General features: G+C 51.3%; 1 protein-coding gene across 1 annotated transcript in view; it reads right to left on the reverse strand.

The window, feature by feature from the left end:
- Umodl1 (uromodulin like 1) overlaps window positions 1–12,159 on the reverse strand; it is a 55,554-nt gene that overhangs the window by 14,978 nt on the left and 28,417 nt on the right. The window contains exons 9-15 of the mRNA XM_036168161.1: window positions 11,349–11,568; window positions 10,659–10,796; window positions 8,823–9,392; window positions 7,407–7,664; window positions 5,907–6,019; window positions 2,775–2,988; window positions 200–334 (exon numbers count right to left, since the gene is read on the reverse strand). Of these exons, the coding sequence (XP_036024054.1) occupies window positions 200–334; window positions 2,775–2,988; window positions 5,907–6,019; window positions 7,407–7,664; window positions 8,823–9,392; window positions 10,659–10,796; window positions 11,349–11,568 (1,648 nt within the window). The remainder of the gene's footprint in view (window positions 1–199; window positions 335–2,774; window positions 2,989–5,906; window positions 6,020–7,406; window positions 7,665–8,822; window positions 9,393–10,658; window positions 10,797–11,348; window positions 11,569–12,159) is intronic.

A 12,159-nucleotide genomic window follows, 5' to 3' on the forward strand; every position in this document is an offset into this window, starting at 1 on the left:
CCTCCACTGGACATATATGAAAGAAGAGGGAGAGCCAGACATATGTATACCTTCCATGCACACGCACACACACACACACACACACACACACACACACCTTGCCTGGGTCAGAAACAATGTGCTGACTTCACTTGGACGAAAGCCCCCTTTTCTTAGGCATGAGTTTCCTTAAGAGAGAAGTATTCCAGAAAAGGCTTACCCTCACAGGATCTTCCAGAATATTCCACATGTGAGTCAGGTCCTCCCCGATCACAGCTACACGTGAAAGACCCGAAGGTGTTTCTGCACGTCCCAGGCTCACAGTCATCCTCTCTCATTTCACACTCATTGTAATCTGAAAAGCGTGGACAGGAGAACAGGAGTCATGACACCTGCAATTGGTTCCAGGGTGGGCAGAGCCATCAGCTGCCTGCACAGTCCTTCCAGGGCAGGGCATCCCAGGAGGCCAGCGGAACCATTCAGAGAGCAGGCCCCATGAATATGGCAAGCTCAAGACAGTCCAGGAAAAACATATCCAGAGAACAGGCCCCATGGATGTGGCAAGCTCAGGACAGTCCAAGAGACCCTTCAGTGTGGGTGGGAGCTGCAGTAGGAGCCAGGGCTAATCTGGATGAATACAGCCCTGAGAGACAAGAATGGGGTTCCTAAACCAGGCAGTGGTGGCGCATGCCTTTAATCCCAGCACTCGGGAGGCAGAGGCAGGCGGATCTCTGTGAGTTTGAGGCCAGCCTGGGCTACAGAGCAAGATCCAGGAAAGGCGCAAAGCTACACAGAGAAACCCTGTCTTGAAAAACAAAACAAAACAAAACAAAACAAAAAGAATGTGGTTCCTGCAGAGCTGCGCTCCCTCCCATCCACCACTGCAGTCAGGAGATGCACAGAACTGGAGACCCAAGCAGCAAAGCACTAAAGCCAGCAGGCACCCCCCCCCCCATCCCCACCTTCCATCTTTCTGCTCATTCCATCTGCCAGCCCTGCAGAACGGGGATATGAACCAAAACGCAAAGCAAAGAGCACAGAGCACGGGACTGCAGAGTCATGGGTTTCCTTCTTTCAGAGCAGACTCCAGGGTCACAGCTGTGGCTCAGTGGTAGCACACCTACCTAGTATGCACACACACGTCCCACATGCACACTCACACGTACTTACATACAAACTTGTGCTTGCTCAGCACATACACAAGCATGTATGCATACTCACACACGACACCCTGTTGTCACTCAGCATATGATTCCATCTCAGCAAACCCCATTCATAGGTGACAACAGCCCACGGTGTGGACAGAACTCGGCATGCTTCTTCCTATTGGTTATTTCCGATGACTTTGCCTTTGAAGGCACTCTGATGACGGCTATCTTTGCATTAACTATGGTCTGAACTGAGAGGTCCCATCACCCAGGACAAAGTCCCAGAATCAACTGCCAAGCCAATGAGGAAGAGATGCTGTGGACTACTAACACCCATCACTGCCTTGGTTTCCCAAAGGGGAGAGGAAATGCCACCCCACCAGCCCACGTTGGAGACACCACAGCAGCTGCTTCCCATGCCTTGCCAGGACCCATGCTAGTGTCAGAGAGAATCTGGCAGTTGGTCTGTTTCTAACTTAGTTTGTATATCTTATAGTATTTTTTTTTCCTTTTGCAGTTTCATAGACAAAGGGAGCCATGTCCTTGGTGATCGTGTGTCAATGAGTTACACTTGTTTGGGGTTTTGTCCATTATCATCCTTTGCACACTGACCTGCCAGGCTCGGTGTTTATCAGTTCTGTGTGAACTCGCTCTGTACTCAGGCTGCTAATTCTTCACTCGTTTGTTAGAAGTTTTCTTTTGTCATTTCTACAAGAGTGACTGTTCTGCTTGACAGGAGGGTTGAACTTTTTAGGCAATTCAAGTATCACAGTCCTTTCCTCTGAAAACCTGACTTTGCTTAGGGAGTCCTTCTCACGCTTCAAATTAAAAAAGACATTCGATTTTAAAGTCTTCATTCAAAACAAAACAAAGCATCAAACCATCTAGGGCCAGCCAGGCATGGCGGCACACACTTTTAACCCCAGCACTTTGGAGGCAGAGGCAGGTGGATTTCTGTGAATGTGAGGCCAGCCTGGGCTATACAGTGAGTTCCAGGCCAACCAAGGCTACACAGTGAGACCCTGACTAAACAAAATAAACTAAGGATCTATCCATGAGCCTCGTGTCTTTTATCTTCAACTCTGAAGAGGGAAGAGTCTAAATTGCCTTCCCTCCCTGCTTTCTTCCCTGGTGCTTTTCCTAAGATCTCCATGGAAACTTCCTGGACAGTCCGGCTACTCAGAAGGACCCATTTGTTCTCAGCCCATCAAAGCACAGGTGACAGAGGAGGGATATCTCTGACGTTTGAAGGTTCAACCCTTCTATTTTTAACAATAACCATGGCAGCCATAAGAAAGATAAGGAAGCCGGACAGCGGTGGCACATGCCTTTAATCCCAGCACTCGGGAGGCAGAGCCAGGAGGATCTCTGTGAGTTCGAGGCCAGCCTGGGCTACAGAGCGAGTTCCAGGAAAGGCTCCAAAGCTACACAGAGAAACCCTGTCTTGAAAAGCCAAACAAACAAGCAAAAAGAGAAAGAGAGAGAATGACAAGGAAGTCCCCATTCACTTCATGCTTCAAGCAGCTCCTAGGAAGCCCCTCGAGGAGGCCCCCAACACATCTTCCTAACCAAGAGGCACAGCTCACTTTGTGCTGCCTTGGTTTCCAGAACTGTGGCAGACCAGGGTCGAGCCCCGCCCCTGCATACCTTGTAGAAAGGTTTTGCCTTGGACCACCTCCAGCACCGATGTATTCTGTAGGGCTGTGAGGAAGGTGGCAGACACCTCCCTGACATCCAGGTCTGCCGTTATTAGCAAATGAAACTCCACCACGACGCTGCCATTTGTGATGTTGATGATGTCCACACGGATCTTGCCCGTGTCCATGTGCTGACGCAGCGTGGCCGGTAAGGAGTCCCGCACCTTGGAGAAACAGGCTGTGTGAGAAGAGCTGCCCGCTGAGGCCACAGGCCGTTTGTCCTGGTACTCTGCCTGGCAGCAGGAGAGGTATTTGAAGGTCCAGGCCCCAGATCAGTTCTTGGACCTGTTAAGCCCAGGCCAAATGTCTGCAGGTATTGATGACGTCCAGAGGCGCTCTCCCCGCCCCCGCCCCCATGCAGTAGACAGCTGCAGAGAGCTGTCTTTGGGTCGAGCAGGGGGCAATGCTAGCCGAACCCCACCCGCACAGGCCCGCAGCACAAAAGCTCACAATGGCGACTAAAGGTTGGCTGCTCTTAGCACAGGGGTGGGGGCAGCGGGGGCTGAGTGAGTGGTCCTGAGGAAGACCACCTATTCTGTTTGTTTTTCTAGAACATTCCTTTGCTGCTAATGCTTCTGAACATTTCCCCTCTTCTTCCTCTCCACCTGTTCACAGACCTCTTCTGAATGAGCTGCTCCAGCAGCCCTAACAGGACTCACAGTTCCCACCTCTGAAGGGCATGCTCTTGTCCTCTAACCTTAAGGGCAGGGTCACATGTCACGGGCTGCATCATTCTAATCCAGCCCAACATAGTTAAAGACACATGCTCTTATAATGAGCCTCAACGGTCCATGTGGTTCAAATTACTCCTGGAAAGGGCATCTCCAGGGACTGTCAGAGAAACCCGTGAGGGGTGGTGCCCCAAGGCATGAGCTCTCGGCCCCACTTTCCATCTTCTAGGCCACCCAAGGCAGAGAGATCCATTATCCCCCATCATAGGCTGAGTACCACCAACCCACCCCAGCTGCCTTTGGGGGGCTCAGTCAGACAGCTGCTGTGCTTATTTAGAGATTCCTGCTTCTCACCCCCACCCCACCCCCGATTTCCTTAGGGAGATCTGCTGCAGCATTTGGGGTAATGTCGTCATTTCAAAGTGGTCTCTGGGCAAAGCTCCAGAACCTGCTAGGAAATGATGAGCCATTAGTCCACCACCTCCAAAGCTGGTCTTGGTGTCCTGCCTGTGTATATGGCTACACAAGTATTTTCTATCCCGGGACAAGAGACATAAAGTAACTATGTCCAAAAATGGACCAAGGAGGAAATGGTTTTAAAAGGAAAGACTGATCTAGAAACTCAGGGTGGAGCTGCTGTAGTTGGAAGGGGCTCAATATCTGTTGCCTGGTGTTACCTAAAACCACCATTTGCTAAAGAGGGGTGATATACCACATAAGTCACACCACTAGGGACTCTTGGGTCCAGGCACTGGGAGAGCTGGGAATTCAAGAATATGGAAGGCAGGGCTTTAGATCCATGGGGCTAGACTGGAGCAGCTCTCGAGCCTGCATGGTCCACTCTACTAGAGAGTAGTGCCCATTGGCTTCTGGACATACCAGTGTTGTTATCACAACCAACACTAGGTGGCACTGTCCAATCTGCCTTTAAAACTCAAACTCCCTGACTATGGAAAAGCTAAAAGAAGATTGAAATTTCCACCAGGTAAACAAGATCACGAGATTATGGTAAGTGCATTTTCTATAGTAGTATAGTGCATTCTCTAAAGTAGTATCATCTAGGGCTGGGGCTGTAGCTAGGTGGATAGAGTGTTGCCTAGCATATGTGAAGCCCTGGGTTCCATCCCCAGTACCACATAAACCAGGCCTGGTGGTGCACACCCATATCCCAGCACTCAGGAGGCACAGCAGGAGGACCAGGAGTTCATGGCTATCCTCGGCTACATAGAGAGTTTGAGGTCAACCTGGGATACATGAGACTCTGTCTGAGTAATAATAATTATTACCATAGCACCAAAACATGCTAAGATTGCTACCTGTACTACACCATAACAATTTACTGTCCAAAGAGAGCTAGAGGGAAGACAGGGGAGAAACACACGTGATCAGAGCAGCTTTGTTCTGGACCGAGAGCAGAAGGACCATGGCTATCCAACACTGAGTGGATGGATAAAGGGAAGGGATGATGGAGCAGTATCCACCCATCAAAGAAATGGGGGTGCAGGTGCACATGGCAATGTTGGACAAACCTGGAACACATTAACTAAGTGACAGAAACAACATGCTACTTAATCTTGTCCATGTTCATGAGCTTACAGTTGATAGGTCCAAAAAAGCAGAGTAGTGGCCCAGGGGCTGGGGAAAGGGCAGAGGGAGAATGGGTACAGGGTTTCCACACTGAGGTAACCAAACATTCTGGAATTAGATGGTGGTGGAAGCTGCAGACCTTTTACAAACAGTATAAATCACTGGGTTATACACTTAAATTTTCCATAGTATTTGAAATGGAGTTCCATTTTTAAATATTCATTTGTGTGTGTGTGTGTGTGTGTGTGTGTGTGTGTGTGTGTGTATGTGTGCATACATGTGTTTGGTGCACACATATCACAGGGGACTGACTGAACCTAGGGCCTGGTGTATTCTAGGTAAACATTACATCACACTTAACTCTCTACTTTGTAAATTTTGAGACAGAGTCTCACTAAGTCGTCCAGGCTGGCCTTGAGCTCTCTCTGTAGCCCATACAGGCCTTGAACTTACAACACACACACACACACACACACACACACACACACACACACACACACACACCCGCTGCCTCAGCTTCCTGAGTTGCCAGGGTTATAGGCCTGCACCACCAAAGCCCTGCTTAAGCACTTTGATAAATACAGATGGAGCTTTCTGCTCCACAGGGAGCATGAAGCAAGGTGCATGAGACAAGAGATGGCTTCTGCCTTCAGGTAGGCCTCTACCACATAGTTCAAACCTGCTGGAGTCTGGCTCAGCTTCCTCCCTAAACAGGGAGTCCACAAGACCCAGGAATCTTATTCCTAGTTGGAAGCATCTAGCATTCCCACCTCCTTCCTTTTTTTTCCCCAGGAAGGGAAACAGGACTGACCGTTCCCACTCACCGTCCTGAAGAATAACTGTACGAAGTCTTGGTGCTCCCTGCTGCTGGCATTTCGGAGGGATTCTGAATACCGGATGTTTGCTATCCGGACCTCACCCGCAAGTTTCTGGGCCACTGCAGGATGTAGCATGCATTGGGTCACAGACTGTCCTTTCAGTGCCCTGTTGACTGCATGAGTATCCAGGCTGACCTGGCTCCAAAGAAGGACTAGTGACTGCTGCCCACGGACATGGCCCACCAGGCTCCAAAGCAGGACTAGTGACTGCTGCCCACGGACATGGCCCACCAGGCTCCAAAGGATGTGAAATAGCATGCAGTGGGCCCCCCTTGAGGCTTCACTGAAAGTCAGACAGCTAGCTAGCAAACCAGGCCAGTTTGAGAGGGAACAGGCACCAAGAGACAGTCAGAGCCAAGGGGTATCTGCTAGGGGCCCATGCCTCATTGGGGGCCTTGTTCAGGCAGCTCATTTCCCACCCTGTACACACACCTCTCTGTGGTCTAAGGACAGTTCCACTTTGACCCCTGCCTGTTCTCAGTGAGTCTTTGCTCTCCAAGGCTCCCAGGGACATATGGGACATGAGCATAGTCTGGAATAGTCCCCAGTGACATGCTGGCTTCTGACACAGGCCCTCCCTGAATGTCTGGGGCATACCTGCTTCATGTAAGGGGCCTGCAGCATCAGATGAGAATGACAGCATTCTCTCCCTGGTGACTTCAAGCCCACCTCCCAGGGGAATCTCACTCAGTCCTAAGACAAACCATAAAGTCATCCCACTATGCATTCCTCATGAGCCTCAAACCTCATGTCTTTGGAGGACATCGCTGGCATTGTACCCAAAGGCCAGAACCATGTCCAGTGGCACATGCAACCTGGTATAAAAGGCATAGAGGTGGGACAGAAGCACAGGCAAGAGCAGATATAGGACTTGTTTCAAGGTGCAGGGCCACATATCCATGTACAACCCCTTCCTTCCAGATCAGGGAGACCTTCGGGGGTCTCCCGGCTTGGCTCAGACTCAGGGATTTCCCTGCCAGGCCATGCCCACACCACCAAACTCCTTCTTCTCCTGTTGGCCATGAGCTGTTCTTATTGTGCCCCAATAGGTCATCTTAGGCATCACCCAAGAAATGTCCCCCCAACCTGGGAGACACAGCCCACGGTGTGTGGGAAGCTCTCTGTGACGTGAAAGCTCCCTATAGTATCACACACGTAAGAAGTCATGTGCTGGGAAAACTGAAATCAGAAGTAATGGGGAGGGGGGAAAAGGGATTTTATCTGACCATGTAACTGTGGAGAGGACTGTCTCCCATGTAATGGGGTCCCTGTGACATTATTCAATTCTACCACCATCCCCTCACAAGGTGAGCCAGGTGCTTCTATGCTGAGAAGGGAATGGATACCCAGCAGTCCACAGGCAGGCCTTCCTCTGCTCAACCTTTCATGTGGGTCTGTTTGTCCCCTTATGTTTAATTGGTGACCCATGTTCCCAGAGATCCTTACCTGTCCGCACTCTCAGCTGTGTTCTGGAACCTTCTTTCCCACACACTTTAGCCACAATCTCTACCAGGTGCAATACTCCAGGCTCCAGACCTGACAATGTCACATTGTTGTCCTGGGTCTCCATAGTTACAGCAGGTCCCCGAGGAGAGACCAAAGTGAGGTAGAAGGTAGGCGAGAAGCTGATGTCTGTTGACCACTGCAGGGAGAAGCTGGTACTGGTCACGTTGGAGACGGTGACCTTTCCAATGGGTCCAGGAACTGAGAAGTGAGACATACATACTGACATGAAAATCGATCTGAGTACATCGAGAAGCAGGAAAAGAGCTGCTCAAAGTCCAACACTTAACACTGGGCGGGGTGGGTGTGTGACACCAGCCAGTGACACAGATTGTCATGGCCCCTCACAGAGATGGTCTGCAGGACCTTGGAGGGCCCTTAGCTTGGCTTCTCAGCAGAAGCCACGTGTCTTAGACAACAGAAACTGGTTCCTGGGATAGTTTGTTCCAGAGGATGGTTGGGGGCCTACGGACCACTCCTCCTCTGTGGTTCCTCCATAAGAAGGTCCACCCTAATCCTACGCTGGTGTCCCAGGGCCAGTCACTGGCATTGCTGGCTCAAGAGTCCCTTGGATAGTCCCTGACTCCTGTGGGACAATCCTGGCACCTGTGAGTTGGCACAGAGGAAACAATGGAGGAGTTCACCCTTGGCAGTGGCTCAATCTGGGCAAAATTCACAGCGGAACCAGCTCTGCAAGCTCACAAAAGGGGGAGCTGTCAGCTAGGCCTCTATGAGCCCCAGCCCATCTGCTGGCTGGAAGGGTCACTCATTCCTGGATATCCCCAAGACTTGACGACAAGCTTTGTGTATGGCATGGATCAGCTGGGGGTTGCAATACAGTTGTGAGGGGTAGGTAGACAGCTGACGTGCACACATTTGGGTATAGAAGGTTGGAAGGACAGACTTCCAGAGTGCATGACCACTGGAGGTCCAGTGTGGCTCAGGCAAGGGAGAACCGAGGGTTCAACAGGGTCAGCAGGAAAGTTGGAGGTTCAGAAAGCTGAGATGCTGTAATGCCAGTGAGGGCTGAGGATGCAGTGCAGCTGGGGATTATGGGACTGTTGGGGTATCCAACCTTCAAGGGATTGTCCAGTGCAAATGGGACACACAGTCCCTAAGTCTCCTCACTCCCCTGGCCATCTTCTGCCCATTACTGAAAGACAAGCACTCTTAGGAAGTAAGGGGGAGAAGGCAAGTCTCTTTCTAACTAGACCAGACACCTGCTGCAGAGGACCCACTGCTATACCTGGGTCCACATACACTGGAGATGAGAAAGGACACTCCACATTTCTGGCAAGCCTGACATCAGGACTCACAGGCTGTGGTTTCTACTGGGTTCCCTGTCCCCTGATGACTCACCACAGGCAGGGGGCTCTGGAGCCACAGGGGTTGAGGCCGATGGCAGGCCTGGGAAGGAGGAAGGTCGAGAATCTTCATTCTGTAGTCTTGTGGAGTTCGGAGGGGGTGTCTCCCAAGTGGGACTGGGGTGCCACACAACATAGCTTGTGGGTGAAGTGGTCACCGAAGGTGGGCCTATGGTGAAGTTTTCCTGCGGCTCTCTGGTGGAATGCAGTGGGACGTCTGTGGTCTTCTGGAGGGAACCATGGGTTGGCCCTGGAGCACTGGGGAAGGAGCTTGCCATACTGCTGGGAATTCCATGGCTCGTCCCCAGGCTTGGGGCCGTGCTGAGTGTCTCCACCCCTTGCCCTGTGCTTGTCCTCTCCTGCCTGGCTGTGCTGTTACCATCTCTCCCAGAGGGAAGCCCTGGAGTCCAAGCCTGACTTCTTGTTGGGGTGCTCCTTGGGTGCCTGGGACTTGGTGACAAGGTAAGGGTCTCTGGGCCAAAGCCTGTTATTCCCACGCTGACAGTTGGGGCAGTGACCTCTGTTGTTACAGACAGTCCACCTCCTGTGGGGGTCACCATGTCACCTGCAAAATACATCCACGGTCAGGTTCCAGAAACAGCCAGCAAGGCCATCAGAGTCTCTCCACAGCAAAAGCTTTCCCTAGAGAAAGACATTGCATTGCAAAAGCTCCCCCCACCACCCCCGCCTTGGTGAGCCTGGAAAGATGGACTTAGCAGTGAAGAACACTTGTTCCTCTTCCAGGAGACACAAGTTCAGGTCCCAGATTCAATAGGCATCTCACAATGCCTTGTTACTCCACCTCTAAGGAATCTGGCGCCCTCTTTTGGCCTGTACAGGCAACTGCACTAATGTACACCCACCCACTTAGACAAGCATGCATAACTAAAAGTAAACTTAAAACAAAACAAAACAAAACAAAACAAAAAAAAAAAAACAGTCATAGTAGTATGCACTTGGGATTCCAGCTCTGGGGAAGCAGAAGTAGGAGGATATCTGAGGCTCATTAACCAGCCAGTCTACTTTATCTGTGAGTTTCAGATCCCGGTGAGAGACCCTGTAGTGGTACACACACCTTTAATCCTAGCACAAGGTATATGGTTCCTGAGGAATGACATTCAGGGTTGACATTCAGCCTCCACAAGCACATGCACTTACAGGTGTGAATGCCTCCCCCCCCCCCACATGCACATACACAAGAGAAAGAGAGAAAGACAGACAGAGACAGACAGACAGAGACAGAAGAGGCACAGGAAGAGGAGGAGAGCATTTCTGCTCCAGCATGCTCCCAATGCAGACATGACTAATCAGACAGAGTAGCTGATATGTGTAAGGGCAGACATAACTAATCAGACACAGCATCAGAGATCCGCAAATAACTGCCTCCTGCTTCTTAGCTCAGTCCCTGCCCCCACCCCCTGCTAAAAGACTTGAGTGGTAGAGATGTGGTAGGGCTAGGACTCAGGAGCCCCCACACACACTAGGGGGGCCCTTTTATAGCACACCTGGTTTCTACAAGTCTATCCATCTTGAAGCCATCAAGAGAGGACTCCCTGTTCCTGAGGACATTTCATGACTTCCTTGGAGCTCTTTTCTTTTGCCCATTTATAAAAAAAATCTACTCCAATATTATATTTTACAACTGCTGTGGGCTAAAGAGCCACAGAACCCACACCGCATTTGCTCTTAGGTACATTTACCATCACATTAATTCCTTCTGAATAAAACAACAAAACAAAACCAGAAACATTGCTGTGGCCCTTAGCACTATGCCTGGCCGTGCTGACCCTCCCATGGCAGGCCTCAGGCAAGCACAGCTGGGCATGCTCACCCTTGCAGACCCGGCCAGCCCGGGAGGGGTTGGCATCCCTGGCTGTGAGGCACCGGCATGTGTAGGAGCCCTCCAGGTTGATGCAGCGGGCGGTTGGGTGGCAGTCATGTTCAGAGCTGTGTGCACACTCGTCCCAGTCTGTGGGGAGAGGAGGCAGAGTCAGGGAGAAAGGGGCCAGCCTGGTCAGGAAACAAGAGGGCAGCAGACGGAAGTCTTCCTGTCCTTCCTACAGACAACTGTTGGCCACTGATGGGCCTCCCAAGTCTGTTCAACACTCGGTGTGCAAATTCGCTCTCTTTGGCTTGCCCTGCATCAAGGCAAAATGAATAAACACCAGAGCTAATGGAGCAGACCTCACAGGTGAGCAGTTGACTGGCAGACACTGTAGTACTGTGTCCTGACCCCCAGACACAGGGATCCCCATTCTTTTCCCCCCACCCACATACACCCAAGGACCCCTAGTCTCATTTCATACTCTGTGTGCTGGACCAGTGACTGCAAAAGGCATCATCCAGAGGGAATGAGCCCATGCCAGGAGGAGCTTCCGGCCCTGGACCTTTGTTCTCATAGAGGATTACTAGGGTACAATTCACACGCTTATTTTATTCGCTTTTCAAGTAAAGGGAAGATTGGCTGGGGCTACTTGTGAGCTGGAGGTATGCCCTGCTGCCCTGCTGGGAAAAGGCGTACCTTGCACTAGCGTCCCCTGCTGGTCAACCTGGAACACAGTGCTTGCCGCCAGCCGCAGGAGTAAGGGCCTTAGCGTGGAGACACCCACTGGAAACTCAGCATCTTGCAGGGTGACTCTAAGTGTCACCACCAGGCTCCCAGCCTGCAGGGACACGATCTGCAGCCTCAGCTTCCCTCGTCTGTACATGTCAAAAATGACTGGGGGGAAGGAGTTTTCCACCTAACCGGGAGACACACAGCAGCAGCTCAGACGGTTAGCAGATGCGCCTTCCCAGCCATGGGGCCACCCAACTCTTCCTGGAACAGCACCCACTGCAACCCAGGCCCAGGGTGTATGTGGACAGTCCACCCAACTGCCCTGGAAGTAAGTGTGAGGAGGATGTGTATATGTGGGTGAAACGCAGGGACTGTCAGCTTGATTGATGGACTGACTGACTGACGAGGAGGGGCTACCAATAAACAGTTCCCATGATTCCTTGGGGCTGTGCCTTCCTTATTGGCGAGACACTAGTCTCTCCCCCACCTTCCTGCCAATCATCCCATAAGCACTGGGGTTAGCTTTTTGAGGGAGGCCCCAAAACAAAAACTAGCTCTCTATAAACCTTCAAGAGCTGCTCCTGGGATCGAGACAGGAGGACCACCTCTAATTCAAGGGCCGCCTGAGATATACAGTGAGTTCTAAACCAGCTTAGGATACAGAATGAAACCTTGTCTTTCAAAAATAAACCTAAAAATAGCTGGCCTCCCTAGAAGCAGCTATCAAGAGCACCCCCTCCCCCCAGCAGTCTGGCCATCCTGCAAATAGAAGACC

This window comes from Onychomys torridus, chromosome 18 (genome assembly GCF_903995425.1).
Source record: "Onychomys torridus chromosome 18, mOncTor1.1, whole genome shotgun sequence".
Taxonomy (NCBI): Eukaryota; Metazoa; Chordata; class Mammalia; order Rodentia; family Cricetidae; genus Onychomys; species Onychomys torridus.